Source organism: Saccopteryx bilineata, chromosome 1 (genome assembly GCF_036850765.1).
Source record: "Saccopteryx bilineata isolate mSacBil1 chromosome 1, mSacBil1_pri_phased_curated, whole genome shotgun sequence".
In the NCBI taxonomy this organism is placed as follows: Eukaryota; Metazoa; Chordata; class Mammalia; order Chiroptera; family Emballonuridae; genus Saccopteryx; species Saccopteryx bilineata.
In genome coordinates, this window is record NC_089490.1 from 127079573 (window position 1) to 127097267 (window position 17695).

Consider the following 17695-nt stretch of genomic DNA (forward strand, 5'->3'; position numbering starts at 1 on the left):
ACATGCTCCCTGGAGGGTATATATGCCTTGGAGGGGTCTGGAAAAGATGATTACTGGTACTTCTGACATCTCAAAAATGTGTTAAACTAGATGCAAAACAATGGACAGGGCTCACTTAAAAGCCAGTCACTAAAGAAGTTATAGGAGTGGGGCAAGATCACACACCATGTTGGAAATTTATGCTCACATCACCATGAGGTTACTTTTGTTTAGATTTATTATAGTGCCCCTTTCATTCATAATGAGGATGAAGAGAAACTAGGAGGACTCTCATATGTTGTAAAATGACAAAACCTTTTTGGAGAACAACTTGATATTTTCTTAAGATAAAAATACATATATCCTTTCCTCCAGAAAGCCTTAGAGCAGTGTTTTGCAGTCCATTAGTGGGTCATGAAATTAATCAAGTGGGTCATGTCCAGTATTTTACAAAAATGAAATAGAATATAAAATACATGAACCAAGTTTTGATGTAAAATGTGTTTACTATGAGTTATTGTTAAAAAACACTTCAAAAACACTGCTTAAGTTTCTTAAGAGAAGCTCTCTACATAAGAACAAGGAAATATTTTCCAGGATGTTTATAATAATGAAACATTGAAAGCAATGTAAATGTCTGTTAGTAGCAAATAAATAAACAAATTGGAGGGTATTCATGTGATGGAACACCACACAGCAGCTAAATTTAACCCTTTGAGTCGTGTGTTTTTTTCATGCTCACTGACCTCTGGGAGTGAGTTTTTTTTTTTCAAAAAATGAAATTAGTTCCAGTTACAGTTTTATTAACTTAAAATCATGTTTGTTTGATAACCAATTTATGGAAACAAGAACATACATTTGCCTTTTTTTAAATGTTGCCTTACATATTTTTAGAAATAAAAATTTTTGTATGATCGTACTCTGGATGGTCAGGAGGCACACGGATGTACATGAACATTTGTACTACTCAAAGGGTTAATGAACTTGGTCTATATCCTCATGTGGATGAATTCTGAAAAATTTGAGGGAAACAGAATAGTGCCATATTTGGTTAAATATATTGATTTTTAAAACGTTAAAAATACCATATACTACTTATTTATATATAAATATAACTTGTTATAGAAATATTAAAATATATATATATATTTAAAGTATTGAAAGTGGATTCACATAAAGGGGCTACCCAAAGGAAGAAAGGGAAATGAAACTTGGGAGAAAATAGTATGACATTATTTATTCATTTTGGGTGGTAGATACATAGATGAATGTTACAATACTTTTTTTAAAACATTTTTGGACACTTATTTATTGATTTTAGTGAGAGAGGAAGGGAGAGAGAGACAGGAATATCAATTTGTTCCTGTATGTGCCCTGACCAGGGATTGAACTGATAACCTATGTGCTTTGTGACAATGCTCTAACCAACTGAGCTATCTGGCCAGGGCATGATATTCTTTTTTATTTTCCTTTTAAAACATTTTTAACACATAAAAAATAATAAATGCAATTAAGCAGTGTTTTTGTTTGTTTTGTGACAGAGACAGGGACAGACAGGAAAGGAGAGAGATGAGAAGCATCCATTTTTCATTGTGGCACCTTGGTTGTTCATTGATTGGTTTCTCATATGTGCCTTGATGGCGGGGGGTGCTATAGCAAAGCAAGTGACCCCTTGCTCAAAACAGTAACCTTGGGCTCAAGCCAGCGATTATGGGGTCATGTCTGTGATCTTGCACTCAAGCCAGCACCTCTGTACTCAAGCCTGGTGAGCCCGCGCTCAAGCTGGCGACCTCAGGGTTTCGAACCTGGGTCCTCTGCGTCCCAGTTCGATGCTCTATCCACTCCGTCACCGCCTGGTCAGGCACAATTAAGAAGTTTTAATACAACCCATTGGTCATTAAAATTCTTTCATCCTGGAATTTTTTTTCAGTGCCATGGGAAGAATAACCTACCCCAAACCAGCCAGTCAAACTCAATGATTTAGTACCTAATGGTGCCAAATGGCTGTAGTTATTATCTGCACTAGCAAGAGGTTTATCTTTCCCAGAAATTTCCAGGCTTTCTTATCCTTGCACATACTGTCCCTTTCCAGAAAGCCCTTCTTCACAGTATTTTTCTGCCAGTCAGTCTCTACTTTATTCTCCATGAACTAGTTCAAATCTGACATTTCTTCACCTGGATGTACCACCATAACCACCACTAGAATTTACCAATTTACCACTCCTTTAACTGTCACTATACCTTGGACATTTTTCTGTTATAGCACCTATCATATGATAGCACAATTCTTTTTTTTTTTTTTTACAGTTGTATGCTCTGGTTTTTAAATTTTATTTATTGCTTGATTGATTTTAGAGAAAGAATGAAACATCGATTTGTTGTTTCACTCATTTATGTACCCATCAGTTGACTCTTGTATGTACCTTGACTGGGGATTGAACCCACAATCTGAGCATATTGAGACAAAATCAATTGAGCTACCTGGCCAGGGCAGCACAATTATTTTTAAATGTCAATTTTCTCCACTAAACCTCCGAATTTTTTTTTCTTTTTGTATTTTTCCGAAGCTGGAAACGGGGAGGCAGTCAGACAGACTCCCGCATGCTCCCAACCAGGATCCACCCGGTATGCCCACCAGGGGGCGATGCTCTGCCCATCTGAGGCATTGCTCTGTTGCAACCAGAGCCATTCTAGCGCCTAAGGCAGAGGCCACAGAGCCATCCTCAGCGCCCGGGCCAACTTTGCTCCAATGGAGCCTTGGCTGCGGGAGGGGAAGAGAGAGACAGAGAGGAAGGAGAGGGGAAGGGGTGGAGAAGCAGATGGGTGCTTCTCCTGTGTGCCCTGGCCGGGAATCGAACCCGGGACTCTCCCTTTCTGTCTGTCCCTATCTGTTCCTCTCTCTGACTCTGTTTCTGTCAAAAACCAAACAAACAAAACTTAATACATGTAAAGCACTAAGAACAATAATGGCACATAGTATCTGCTAAATAATTTATTTTATTTTTATTTTATTTATTTATTTTAGAGAAGAGAGAGAGAGAGAGAGAGAGAAGGTGGGGAGGAGCAGGAAGCATCAACTCCCATATGTACCTTGACCAGGCAAGCCCAGGGCCTCAAACCAGCGACCTCAGCATTCCAGGTCAAGGCTTTATCCACTGCACCACCACAAGTCAGGCAGTATCTGCTAAATAAATGTTAGCTATTATACCATTTCAGCTGGAACCTGAAAGACAAGCCAGAAAGGAAGTAGGAGGGAAAAAACTCCAAGTACAGAGCAAAACATGCAAAATCCCAGGTGTATAATGTCAGCTGGCCGTTGGTACAACTGAAAGGCCAGGATTTCTTAGAAAAACTAAGGGAGCCCTGGCCAGTTGGCTCAGTGGATAGAACATCAGCCTGGCATATGGACGTCAATTCCCAGTCAGGGCACACATGAGAAGCTACCATCTATTTCTCTCCCCTCTGTCTCCCTCTTCTCTCTCTCCACCTCCTGGAGCCCACAGTGGCTCAGTTGGTCCAAGTATCGGCCCCGGGCACTGAGGATAGCTTCGTTGGTCCGCATGTTGGCATTAGGCACTAAAAATAGCTTGGTTGATTCAAGCACTGGCCTAAAACAGAGATTGCTGGATGGATCCAGTCAGGGTGCATGTAGGACTCTGTCTCTCTATCCCCTCCTCTCACTTTAAAAACAGAAAGAAAGAAAGAAAGAAAGCTAAGGGAAAAGATATACCATGAGCTATGAGATGAGGCTGGGAAGGTAGTCCAGGTTAAGGAATCTGAACTTTATCTTCTAAGTCAGAAGAAACTTGAAAGGTTCTATAAAAGGGAGGCACAAGCTTAGATTTTCCATTTTTTTAAATGATCACTTTTTCTTATTTATTGATTTTAGAGAGAGAGAGGAAGGAAGAGAGAGAGAGAAACATGGATTTGTTGTTCCACTTATTATGCATTCATTGGTTGATTCTTATATGTGCCCTGACCAGGTAGCGAATGCACAACCTTGCTGTATTAGTATGATGCTCTAACCAGCTGAGCTAGAGTTGCAATTTTAAAAGATTTCTCTGGCTACAACATGGAGAAATGATTGGAGAGAAAACAAAATATACTGCTCACAAAAATTAGGGGATATTTCAAAATAAATGTGAAGAGATAAAATATCCCCTGATCTTTGTGAGCAGTATAGATGACAGGAAACCAGTAAGGAAGGTACTCCAATAATCTAGGGCAGTGCCATAGAAAAGGAAACCAGATGATTGAAGAAATAGAAGACAGAACCAACAAGACTTAGTGTGTGTATATTGGGGTCATGGGCACTAAACAATAACAAATATTGGAGGAATGAATGAATGGATTCCTGTATTCTTGCTATATTGGTTTACTGCAGGAAATGCCTTTCCTCTACTCCATCCTTTCAGGCACAGTTCCTTCCCATTTCCTCCACAAAACTCTCATTGATCTTGTCCCCTTCTTTCCAGGAGCATTCTATAATTTTACTAAACATTCCTGAGAGATACACAGTAGTTGCGAGGACTTAGAAAATTGCCTGAAGACAGACATAATTTTTTAGTCAACTGTGTATTCCACCCACCCCATCTACCCAGCACTTGTAGAAAGCTACCTACTTAGAGAACTTTTCCTCTTGACTATATGAGTGGTATAGTCATAAATAGCCTTTGCCAATATACAGCTGGGTGATCCATAAAGCCTCATCCATCTATAGGAGCTTTCACAGCCATTTTCTTCTTGGATCTTCATAGAACTCTTATAAAATAGATACTATTATAAAGAAAATAAGCTCAGAGCTAGAGTGACATATCCAATGTCACACATACATTAAGAAAGAAAGAAGTAATGCTAAGATCTGAACCTAGACCTCCTGGTTCCAAATGAAATGTTCTTTCTATTACCCTTCCTGGAGAGTAAGTACAGGGTGGGTGGGGCAAAAGGATTGTTTACAGTTGTGAGTACATGAAAGAGTTTATTCTTGTATTATCATTTATTAATTATTGTATTATTTTCAGTGGTGGGATTCAAATAATTTAACAACTGGTTCTCTCCTCTAATGACCATTTTAAGTATAAAAAATGATATAACAAAAGGTATTTTATTATTTCATGCATTTAATACTTTAATAGGAACAGTAAAAGAGGTACACAAACTGGATTATAAGAAAGCTTTAAAATATTAATGAAAATATATTAAATGATACCTGACAAAAAACAATAAAACTGTTATTTCCCTATTGCTTCTCGATTGGCATGCTCACTTGCAATTTTTTTTCACCTGTGGACAGAATGAAGATTATTATGGGCACTCAGAAAATACACTGTTGTGCAGACGAATGTTAAGAGTAAGGAAGGAGCTTGACCAGGCAGTGGTGCAGTGGATAGAGTCAGCCTGGGATGCAGAGGACAGAGGTTCAAAACCCCAAAGTCGCGGGCTTGGATGCGGGTCGCTGGCTGGAGCGTGGGACCTGAGCCCAAAAGTTACTTGAGCCCAAGGTCACTGGCTTGAGCAAGAGGTCACTGGCTCAGCTGGAGCCCCGCACCCTGGTGTCAAGGCACATATGAGAAGTAATCAGTGAACAACTAAAGTGCTGTAAAGTGAGAAGTAATCAGTGAACAACTAAAGTGCTGTAAAGTGCTGCAACAAAAAATTGATGCGGCCCTGGCCAGTTGGCTCAGTGGTAGAGCGTCGGCCTGGCGTGCAGGAGTCCCAGGTTCGATTTCCGGCCAGGGCACACAGGGGAAGCGCCCATCTGCTTCTCCACCCCTCCCCCTCTCCTTCCTCTCTGACTCTCTCTTCCCCTCCCACAGCCAAGGCTCCATTGGAGCAAAGATGGCCCGGGCACTGAGGATGGCTCTGTGGCCTCTGCCTCAGGTGCTAGAATGGCTCTGGATGCAACAGAGCAACGCCCCAGAGGGGCACAGCATTGCCCCCTGGTGGGCATGCCAGGTGGATCCTGGTTGGGTGCATGCGGGAGTCTGACTGACTGCCTCCCCGTTTCCAGCTTCAGAAAAATGAAAAAAAAAAAAAAATTGATGCTTCCCATCTCTCTCCCTTCCTGTCTGTCCCTTTCTGTCAATCGCGCGCTAAAAAAACCAGCACAAAAAAAAATATTGAACTTTTTTAAAATTTTTATTTTTACAGAGAACGAGAGTGAGTCAGAGAGAGGGATAGAGAGGGACGGAGAGAGATGGGAAGCATCAATCATTAGTTTTTCATTGCACGTTGCAACACCTTAGTTGTTCATTGATTGCTTTCTCATATGTGCCTTGACCGTGGGCCTTCAGCAGACCAAGTAACCCCTTGCTGGAGCCAGCGACCTTGGGTTCAAGCTGGTGGGCTTTTCCTCAAACCAGATGAGCCCACGCTCAAGCTGGCGAGCTCGGGGTCTCGAACCCAGGTCCTTTGCATCCCAGTCCGACACTCTATCCACTGCACCACTGCCTGGTCAGGCAAATTATTGAATTTTGACTGTAAACCAGACACTATGCTAGGGACTGGAGACAGAGAAAGAGAGAGAGAGAGAGAGAGAACCGTGATACTAATTATAAGTGCCATCTTAACACCAAACTCAACAAAAAATTAGGTATCAGTCCTGAAAAACTGGTGCAAACCAGCTGAAACCCCCCATTGATTATTTTCCATCTGAACAACTGCAAACCTACTTTTGCCTACCCTGTATTCACTCAAGGAAACTATTTACTCTTGCAGGCAGCTAAGTGCCACTTCTGGAAATCTTTCCAAGTTTGTTATTAATTTATTTAAATTTTTTTCTTGGGCACCTACTACGTGCCAGGTATGGCATCTGGTATTAGGAGGAGGGCATATCAGTGAACAAGATAAAATGCTTGCCCTCAGTCTAGTTCAGGGAGCCTGCCAAACAAGGAAACAAATGTATAAACCATGTAATTGTTAAGTTCTACTTAGAAAATAACACAGGATAGTAGAAAATGTGTCCTTTGGTCAGAGAAAGCCTCTCTCTCTCTCAGAAAACTGACATTTAGTTGAGACCCCGAGTTTGGTCTTCCGGAGGCTCTTAACGAAAGACATTTTCCCACAAACTTAATTTGGGAAACGCAGAAAAAAAGAAAAAGGGGACTTAGTTCGCACAGGGGTAGTCCCAAGCTTAAAGGTCAAGTTACCTTTACCACCAGACGTTAACTGGCCTTGCACAGTTCCCGGCCTAGTCAAGCCGCCACCACTAGAGGGCGCCGCGGGTCCTCCCAGCCCCGAGGAGGCGCTGAGGCCCCAGGCACTGTCAAATCCACAGCTGCCCTCTACCGCGTTAAGGCCCAAAGATGGACACATAGACAAAGGGCAAGGGGGCCGCTAGGGAATCAAAACGGTCACTGGGCCCTGAAGAAAGGACGTCTTCAAGATCACAAACCCTACGACTAGCACAAGCACTCACTCCCTCAGGATAGCCCGCTTCCGGCGCTTTTAAACTAGGAAGTACTGACTGCGCCCAATCCTAGCCCTTCTTCCGTACTCAGTCAGTAGCGTTCCTTCAGTGCCGCGTTAGCTCAAGGCAAGCGGTCCCTGTTTACCAATCAGCTCTCAGGAAAGGCGCATGCGTCTTCAAACGAACGCGACGTACGGTGAACCTTGACCCAAAGAAGCCCTCCTCTCACCCTCCCTCGTTGAGAAGATGGCGCTCTCCAGGGTGTGCTGGGCTCGGACTGTTCTGTGCGGTTCGACGGTTACTCCTGGATCTTATGTCACCCGAAGGCTGCAACTTGTTCGCTATGGACTGGCCTGGGGGCCCCCTTGGTGAGGGACCTAGAGAAAGAAAAAAACATTTTTGATGTACAGGCCCTTCCAGTGTCTTATCCTTGTTTGCATGCTGTTTCTTAGTTGTCAGGGTTCCACGTCCTGGCCTCGGAATTTTTATTCCTCCTGTTCAAGAGTCGCACCCCGATCTTCGCTACAGACCTGGCTTCTGTCCCTCTCAACTCTGAGTGCCTCTTATAGTCTGAATTCCCAGCGTGTCGTGAGTTCATCTTTCAGCCTCCTTTTTCCGGCTCAGGTTTTACCGCTATTTACTTGAGTTCCACCTCTGGCTTTATCCTGCCGCTCAGTCCTGTGGCCTCCCACTCTCCAAACTCATGCCACTCCCCGACATTCCTTCCTGCCTAGCCTTTCAACTGCCTGATTTGCTTTTCTTAATCTGATTGCTTATCTCTTCTTGATCCCAAAATCTTCCTTGGATTTTCGAAGTTTCAGGTGTCCGTGTACATTCTCTGAGGGCTGTGTTGTACATTAAGGACGCCCGTTGTGAAGGGGCTCCTGGACTGATTCCCAGATAGTCTCTTTGATCCTCCTTGTAGGTCTTCAAAGCTTCACGTTTCTCCAAAGACAAATGTGAAGAGCTTAATCTCTTACGTGGTGGCTAAGACAAAAGTGATTAATGGAAAATACCATCGGTTTTTGGATCGTCATTTTCCCCGCTTCTATGTCCTGTACACAACCTTCATGAAAGGTAAAAAAGAAATCACTAGAATCCTGTACACACCTTCATGAAAGGTAAAAAAAAAAAAGAAAAAGAAAAAAAAATCACTAGAATCAGCTTTTGGACAATGTCAGATGGTTAAAGTAAGTAAGATGATTTGCAGGTTTTGCTATGGGAGAGTAAACTGGGATATCTTGTGTTTCATAAATGTTTGAATATTAAACCAAAGAAGTTAGCACTTCTTTTTTTATTTATTTTTTATTTAGTTATTTATTTAGTTATTTATTTAAATTTTTCTGAAGTTGGAAACAGGGAGGCAGTCAGACTTCCGCATGCGCCCTACCGGGATCCACCCGGCACTCCCACCAGGGGGCGATGCTCTGCCCATCTGGGGCGTTGCTCTGCTGCAACCAGAGCCATTCTAGCACCTGAGGCAGAGGCCATAGAGCCATCCTCAGCACCTGGGCAAACTTTGCTCCAAAGGATCCTCGGCTGCGGGAGGGGAAGAGAGAGACAAAGAGGAAGGAGAGGGGGAGGGGTGGAGAAGATGGCGCTTCTCCTGTGTGCCCTGGCCGGGAATCGAACCCGGGACTCCTGCATGCCAGGCCGATGCTCTACCACTGAGCCAACCAGCCAGGGCTAAATCTTGTAAGTTAGCACTTCTTGAAGATACTTCTATAAAGGTATTATGAGAAACAACGTCTAACATCCAGAGGGAATATAAGTATTTTTGCACTTATTATTATTATTATTAGTGAGAGGAGAGGCGACAGAGAGACAGACTACTACATGCGCCTCAACCGGGATCCACCCTGCAAGCCCACTAAGGGGGCGATATTGTTCTGTTGCTTGGCAACCGAGCTCTTAGCACCTGAGGCAGAGGCCATGGAGCCATCCTCTGCACCTGGTACAAGCCATGGCTGTAGGAGAGGAAGGGAGGGGACAGTCAGAGGGGGAAGTAGGGAGAAGCAGATGGGCATTTCTCCTGTGTGCCCTGACTGGGGATTGAACCCAGAGCATCCACACACTTGGCTGACACTCTACCACTGTGCCAACCGGCCAGGGTTGCTTTTTTTAACCACACACTTAACCATAGTAGAAATTCATTGTCATGCACAAGGGCAGGGAATTCTGGCTGCGCAGACCTGCCCTGTGATTTATCAGTTGACTTGGCCCATAAGAAAATGTGAGTGAATGTTTTGGTTCTAATCAGAGCTCTACTAGTTACTAGGAGATGGTATAGTGTCAAGTGTCCACTCTGGAGCTAGATTGTGTAGGTTCAAATTCCAGCTTGTCACTGGCTGTGTGATTGGACTAGTTACTTAACCTCTGTCCTATGGTTATCTGTTAACTGAAGATAATAATGAAACCTACCTGTTGACCTCATGGTTGTGGAGATTAACTTAATGCATGTAAATCAGTTAAGGCCTGATTCATAGTGAGTGCTCAATAAAGTAGCTATAACTGTTGTTATACTCTATACTATTATCATAATACCAATTTATAAAAAACTACCACAGCCTGACCAGGCGGTGGCGCAGTGGATAGAGCATCGGACTGGGATGCGGAGGACCCAGGTTCGAGACCCCAAGGTCGCCAGCTTGAGCGTGGGCTCATCTGGTTTGAGCAAAGCTCACCAGCTTGGACCCAAGGTCACTGGCTCAAGCAAGGGGTTACTCGGTCTGCAGAAGGCCCATGGTCAAGGGACATATGAGAAAGCAATCAATGAACAACTAAGGTGTCTCAGTGAAAAACTGATGATTGATGCTTCTCATCTCTGTCCGTTCCTGTGTGTCTGTCCCTATCTATACCTCTCTCTGACTCTCTCTGTCACTGTAAAAAAAAAAAAAAAAAAAGTACCACATTGTCATCTCTGAATATTATCATAATTATTACTAGCATAGGGGACTTGCAAATTGCTTATCCTTATTTGTAAAGTAGGCATTAAGAATGGCTGTTTTGGCCCTGGCCGGTTGGCTCAGCAGTAGAGTGTCGGCCTGGCGTGCGGGGGACCCGGGTTCGATTCCCAGCCAGGGCACATAAGGAGAAGCGCCCATTTGCTTCTCCACACACCCCCCCTTCCTCTCTGTCTCTCTCTTCCCCTCCCGCAGCCAAGGCTCCATTGGAGCAAAGATGGCCCGGGCGCTGGGGATGGCTCCTTGGCCACTGCCCCAGGCGCTAGAGTGGCTCTGGTCGCCGCAGAGCGATGCCCCGGAGGGGCAGAGCATCGCCCCTGGTGGGCGTGCCTGGTGGATCCTGGTCGGGCGCATGCGGGAGTCTGTCTGACTGTCTCTCCCCGTTTCCAGCTTCAGAAAAATACAAAAAAAAAAAAAAAAAAAGAGTGGCTGTTTTGCCTGACCAGGCGGTGGCGCAGTGGATAGAGCGTCAGACTGGGATGTTGAAGGACCCAGCTTGAGCGCGGGCTCATCTGGCTTGAACAACAACAACAACAAAACTCACCAGCTTGGACCCAAGGTCGCTGGCTCCAGCAAGGGGTTGCTCCGTCTGTTGAGGGCCGGTGGTCAAGGCACATATGAGAAAGCAATCAATGAACAACTAAGGTGTTGCAATGAAAAGCTGATGATTGATGCTTCTCATCTCTCTCCGTTCCTGTCTGTCCCTATCTATCCCTCTCTCTGACTCTCTCTGTCCCTGTAAAAAAAAAAAAAAAAAAGAATGGCTGTTTTGTCTGCTCCCAGTTTATAATTAAGATCAAATAGACTAGAGAATGAAAGCATTTTCTTTGGTTAGTTTTTAAGCCTATTATTATAGAAATTTTTAAACATACATAAAAGTAGAGAAAATAAATAGTGAACTTCTGTGTACTCAACCTCACTTCAGCAATTAATTCATGGCCTTCTCCTATATTATTTTTAAGCCAACCTGTACAGTATATCATTTATTCATAAATAGGAAAGCATTTTAAAAATAAAGTACTAGGTAAATGTAAGAGTTAGAGAATGAAGAGACAAATGCAAACATAGAAATATGTTGAGTTACAATAATTATAAAAGTGTTTTGAAAGGAAATAAGTTATTATCTGGTTGGGGAATACATAGAGTTGATTTAGCCAGGCTTCTTGAGGTTAGGGAGCTTTGAATTTTTATTTTAAAAAGGGAATCAGAAAAGGGAGACCATTCCATAGATCTGTAGATCACAGAAAGCCTACTTGGTTTGAAGAGAAGTGATGTGCTTTGGGAAAAAAGGGATGAGATAAGAGGTATAGGTTGGTCTCACAAGAATTTCAAGTGACCTAGATGGAAGCTTTGATATAGAGTAGTGTTGGGGTGGGTGGATTTGGAAGCTGTGGTAAGATTCAAATGGGGATAACATCACACTCTGTCCTCTACTTTAATGAGGCAGGATTGCAGATGATATGGGCTGATGCCAAAAAGGCTAGAAGAATAAAGACAAATATGTGGAAGCATAATATAAAGTTTCATCAACTTTCATACCGGGAGATGGAGCATTTGAGACAGGTATGGGCCAGGGGCAAATATCCAGAGGTTCGTGGTGAGGTAATTAAAGTTCACCAAGATCTCAAGTTTATCTCTTCTCTGTTTTGTTCACCACTGATCAAGGTTTTGCCCTTTGCCACAAGATTAAAGTATTGAACACAGAGAGCCTCAGATTATTTGTCAGAACTGGATTCTTTCAGAGTGGTAGCTCTTCATAGTAAACAGAGCTGAGTATACTTTTGGATTCACTTTCTGCATAAAAGTAAACACTAGTCTGACCAGGCGGTGGTGCAGTGGATAGAGCGTTGGACTGGGATGCAGAGGACCAAGGTTCGAAACCCCAAGTCACTGGCTTAAGCACAGGGTTGCTAGCTTGAGCGTGGGATCATAGAAATGACCCCATGGTCGCTGGATTGAGCTCAAAAGTCCTGGCTTAAAGCCCAAGGTTGCTGGTTTGAGCAAGGGATCACTCACTCTGCTATAGCTCCATTTGCCCCCAGGCACAGCACATGAGAAAGCAATCAATGCACAACTAATGTGCTGCAACAAAAAATTGATGCTCATCTCTCTCCCTTCCTGTCTGTCCCTATCTGTCCCTCTCTCTGTCTCTGTCACACACACACACACACACACACACACACACAAAGTTGTAAACACTAAAATCCAATTAATTTTTGAATATATAAAAATCTGCAAGGATCCATCCAAAAGGCAGCAGAAGAGTAATATTTGGTGGTAACTTGAGTAGTTTTGAAGTTAAGAGTAAGAATCTAGGACCCGGTCTCCAGGTCAGGTAGAAGTCACTGAGGTATTTTTTTTTTTTTTTTTTTTTTTTTTTTTTTTTTTTTTTTTTTTTTTTTGTCACTGAGGTATTTAGTATGATGTCAGGCCCTGTACCAGACAGTATTTGGGATACAAAAGTAAACAAATCAGGGCTTCTGTCCTCAAGTAACTTACCAACTACAAGTAGATAGAAATAACCTTGACCCTTTGCTGGGCTGTAGTAGAAGTTTGCTGCACAGTGGGGTAGAGGGATTGTCCATTGTATTAAGAATGTGGGTTAAAATTGCATCTCTGTTTGTTTCTACTTAGTTCCGTCGAGACGTCACCAAGTGCCTTTTCGTAGGTATTCTTTCCATTCCGCCCTTTGCCAACTATCTGGTCTTCTTGCTAATGTGAGTACAGACTTCTGCCTCCCCAGCATATTGAAGATATATAGCTTTTTTAAATTATAAATTTTAAGAAGAACTTTCCATTTCAGAAGCTAGACAGAAGTTATCAAACTCTCTGCTCTAATCTTTTCATTAGCCCGAGGTTCGTAAAAGCCACTCAGCAAGTAGCACCTAGGTTACTGGGACAGCTGTAGGTATAGGTGTGTAAACTCTGCCTATCTCTTAGCTGCCCTTATATTATATGAAATAAGATAAAGACCTTTTTCATTATCCCTGGAGGCAATAACCTACTTCCTGAGAGGCATAGCAATTTGGGACAATTTTTTTTTCAGCAGAGAAATGCATTTCATATTTTAATAACAAATCTTTATTACTTTACTTTATATCCGAAGATGACAATTTTAAACTATGACCTTGCCTGTTCAAGTTAACTGTTGTTATATCACAAACAATCTCAAAGCTTGATAGGTTAAAACAAGCACCATTTTTATAATTTGGTAGGTCAGGAATTTGGGCAGGGCTCAGGTGGGCGATGGATATGTCTGTTCCATGTGGTATTGACAGAGGCAAATGCACTTTGGTCCTTCAGTAATAGTTGGCTGGTGAATGGACGAGTCTGGATGGTCTGAGGTCTGATGCCTTAGAAGGGATGGCTGGAAGACAGACTGTTAACCAGAGTGCCTACGTGTGATCTCTTTAATATAGTGGCCTCAGGGTAGTGGAACTTCTCACATGGTAGCTTAAAGCTCCAAGAGTGAGTATGCCAGCAAATAAGAATCTGCATGGCCTTTTATCATCTAGCCTTAGAGATCACAAAGACTCACTTCTGCTCTCTTTTGGTTGAGTCAGTCACCTAGATTTTAAAAAAAGGACATAGACCTCACTTCTCAATAAGAGGAATGCCAGAGAATTTGTGGCCATGTTTTAAACCCACACACACAGGTAGAGAAGTGAAATCAAAGTACATTTGCCTTTTCCATTTTGTACACACATAATGGCTCTGTTACTGTTTGAGGTTGTCAGCATTATGTACAGTATCCACTCTGTAATTCTGTCCAAAATATGTTCTTCACTTGCTTTAGTTCAAAAGGAGTCATTTTATCTGATGGCTGCATGCCTGGCTCTTCCACTGCTGCTTCCTTTCACAGAACCTCAATAGTGTTGCTTGAAATTGTGCTTCAGTGTATCTTTCAACTTTGGTCTGAGACTTATTTGCAAAAAAAAGAACAGTGTGATAGGGAAGCAGTGTCTCCATCTCTTCCTAGGATTCATGTCTGCCAAATGCTTTCTTTGCTCACTTTGAAAGATGCCAGTTTCAGCAAGTGACTGTGATTCCTTTTCCTTTCAGGTACCTGTTTCCTAGGCAATTACTGATCCAACATTTCTGGACCCCAAAGCAACAAATTGATTTCTTAAATATCTATCATGCTATCCGGAAACAGTCCCACCCAGAGATACTTTGTTATTTGGAAAAAATTATCCCTCTTATTTCTGATGAAGGACTTCAGTGGCATATGACAGAGCTGTGCGCCAAGGTATTCCTCCAGTGAACCCTTGCTCCAAAGTAGAAATCTTGTTAGATCCAGTTTGCATGAAAACCAGGTAAGAGAGCTAGTCAGGACCATACTAACATCTACTAATCTCTTATCTCTCCCAAGATACAGCGTGGTACCCATCCAGCAGTACATGATATCCTGGCTCTGAGAGAGTGTTTCTCTAACCATCCTCTGGGCATGGACCAACTCCATGCTTTGCAAATGGTAAGTACTCTGGGGCTTTCTCTTTTCCACAGCTTCACCTTGCTTCAGGTCTTTGCTTGCAGTAACACCATGTTTACTTTCTCCTTCTATATTGTCGTGTCACAGAAAGCCTTGAGTCGAGCCATGTTTCTCACACCTTACCTGCCTTCTTTCTTGTTGAGACGTCGTTTAAAGACTCATACCACTGTGATTCACCAACTGGACAAGGCTTTGGCAAAGCTGGGGATTAGCCATCTGACTGCTCAGGAAGTGAGATCGGTAAGAGCCTGATTGCAGTATCAACCCTCAATCCATGGTGGACTTCTGAGTCCACAGGGCTAGGATCGTGGAGAGCTCATTGTCTTACTTCTTATAGCAAAGTTCTTTATTCTCTCACCTCATTTCTAGGTCTTTTTTTCTTTTCTTTTTTTTGTCAGTGGACTTAACTACTGTGAAGGAATTGCCTACAGTAATTTTAGTTTATGTTTCTTTTCTTCTGGCCCTTCAAAAATCAAGGAATTACATTTTAGACCTACTGTTTTAGGTGATAGAGTTCACTTGTTATCTTAGTTCAAATTGCCTTAGAGGAAGGTTTCTTGGGATGAGATTGTAACTTATTTAAAGCAGATTTGGGGTTGTTTGTGGGTTTATACTTCCTTGGCATATTTGCTCTGTAATTATTAAGGATCACTTCTCTTCTGAGTGTTACAGGCTTGTTATGTTCGTGGCTTAAATTCTACCCTTGTTGCTGAAGAGAGGTGTCGAACTTGGCTGGCAGAATGGCTGCAGATTTCCTGCAACCTGAAAGGTAAGATAGATCCCTATGGCATCCCCAAAATCCAAGTCATTTGTGTATTTTATTCTAAGGTTAATTTGGAGTTAATTATTGAGTACTATGAGACCTTTATCTTACATGTATGTCTAATTGACAAACCATAGAAATGATCCCTGAAAGTATGGTCTTATATATGTCTAATTGAAAGACACAAACTCATTAGCTACAGGGGCTAAGCAGGTAATGAAGGCAACTGTGCAGGCGATGGAGTGAAGATTGTGGGATCACGGGCAGGAGTGCATGCTTGTTTCTCAACCTTGGCACTATTGATGCTTTGTTGTGAGGGCCGTCCTGTGCATTATAGAATGTTTAGCAAGATCTCTGTCCTCTACCCACTAGATACTAGTGTTAAGCCGTAACCCCAGTTCTGACGGCCCAAAATGTCTCCACACATTGCCAAATGTCTGGTGGAATGGGAGAGCAGAATTGTCCCCATTGGGAAGCGCTAGTCTAAAGATACTCAAATTCTAAACAAAACCACTCAATTGCCTAAAGAAAAAGTCTCTAAGGGTTGGTATTAGGCTGGTAGGTCTCCTATATGGAACATTTGGTTAGGCCTTAATATTGTGGGGTTTTGGGGTTTTTTTGTTTTAATGTTTATTTTATTGATTTTAGAGAGAGAGGAAAGGAGAGAGAGAGACAGAGACTACAGGAACATTGATCTGTTCCTGTATGTGCCTGACCAGCATCGAACTGACAACCTCTGCTTCAGCATGATGTTCTAACCAACCAAGCTATCCAGTCAGGGCTGTCTTTTTTTTTTTTTTTTAAGCAAGAGATAAGAGACAGGGAAAGAGATGAGAAGCATCAGTTAGTAGTTGCGGCGCTTTTAGTTGTTCATTGATTGCTTCTCACACGTGCCTTGACCAGGGGGCTCCAGCTGAGCCAGTGAACTTGGGATCATGTTCATGATCCCACATTAAAGCCCCTGACCTTGGGGTTTTGAACCTGGGACCTTAGCGTCCCAGGTCAATGCTTTACCCACTGTGCTACCACCTGTCTGGTGGCCTGATGTTTTCTAAGCCTGTGAATATCAGGGTAGGCCTGCTAATCTCCTTGGAGCTGAGAAATGTCACCAGAACACAAACTTGTACCAGAACTTATACCATTACTATCTCTGAATTTTCTACTGCTGTCACAGAAAAGTCAAGAAATGAGGATGAGTAGTTAGGACTATATGGTGGAAGGAAAGGAAGACATACATGCAGGGACTGGAATGAAGCAGGGGAACTTAAGAGCAATAGCCCCTTAATTTTATACCTCCCTGCACTTGGCTTCCCACCTCTAGTTTCAAGTAAACCAAGGCAATTAGAATGCAAACTGTTCCCTGGCCAAACCATTAACATTGATGGTGTTTTCAGAAGCTGAACTGTCCCTTTTGCTACACAACGTGGTCCTGCTTTCCATCAACTACGAATGAGACAAGGTACTGAGTGAATATGGAGCGAATGGCATCGTCCTGCCATCACAGTTCAGCGGCATGGGACCAATGGCACTTGTCGGCAAAGTATGTGCACTGTTAGATGTATGAGAAGCAGAAGAGCAGGTGCCACAGGCTTCAGTGTGGTACCCATTTGGGAGCTGGAACTGAAACAGACCCTCTTAACCAGAGGTAGCCCACGTCATCCCAACTTCTTTGGAACTGGCTAGAACTGGAAGCAATCACTTTACTGGGCTTTTACAGTGACGTGTTAAGTTCAGATCCTAGGAAGTGAGCTTTTGCTTTAGGTGGGAATCTTCACTTGGCCTGGGACTTCTCCACTGCCATATTTCTTTTAGCTGTGTTTGTTAAAGCCAGTTTCTGGCTGGTGAGGGTAACAGCACTGCTTAAACTGGAGCATTTTACATGCATGTACCGCGATGCTCCCCTCAACCCTGATGACCAAAAATAGGGATTTGTCTCCCTCACTAGGCTAACTAACCTCTTTCCTTTTCAGATCCTTTTAATACTTTTTCTTTTTTTTTTTTTTTTGCATTTTTCTGAAGCTGGAAACAGGGAGAGACAGTCAGACTCCCACATGCGCCCGACCGGGATCCACCAGGCACGCCCACCAGGG

At 42.9% G+C, this 17695-nt stretch overlaps 1 protein-coding gene across 4 annotated transcripts; it reads left to right on the forward strand.

The window, feature by feature from the left end:
* Positions 1-7602: 7602 nt before the first annotated feature.
* LETMD1 (LETM1 domain containing 1) lies at positions 7603-17644 on the forward strand. 4 transcript variants are annotated; one of them, XM_066265059.1, is made up of 9 exons: positions 7603-7755; positions 8313-8464; positions 11798-11913; positions 12985-13067; positions 14413-14599; positions 14723-14824; positions 14930-15082; positions 15515-15611; positions 17000-17644. In XM_066265059.1, the coding sequence occupies exons 1-9, from the start codon at positions 7634-7636 to the stop codon at positions 17056-17058; spliced, it is 1071 nt and encodes a 356-aa protein (XP_066121156.1). In that variant the 5' UTR covers positions 7603-7633; the 3' UTR covers positions 17059-17644. The 4 variants fall into 4 exon arrangements, with proteins under 4 accessions (XP_066121156.1, XP_066121149.1, XP_066121159.1 ...); XM_066265052.1 differs by having other exon boundaries at positions 7628-7755; positions 17003-17644; XM_066265062.1 differs by lacking the exons at positions 11798-11913; positions 14413-14599 and having other exon boundaries at positions 7628-7755.
* The last annotated feature ends 51 nt before the right edge of the window (positions 17645-17695 follow it).

What these genes read in the sequence shown, in the direction of transcription:
- LETMD1 (XM_066265059.1), top strand. Translation starts at nt 7,634, where the DNA reads ATGGCGCTCTCCAGGGTGTGCTGGGCTCGGACTGTTCTGTGCGGTTCG. An exon ending in AACTCCATGCTTTGCAAATG is followed by an intron (nt 14,825 to 14,929) that starts GTAAGTACTCTG and finishes GTCGTGTCACAG; the next exon opens with AAAGCCTTGAGTCGAGCCAT. An exon ending in CTGCTCAGGAAGTGAGATCG is followed by an intron (nt 15,083 to 15,514) that starts GTAAGAGCCTGA and finishes TGAGTGTTACAG; the next exon opens with GCTTGTTATGTTCGTGGCTT.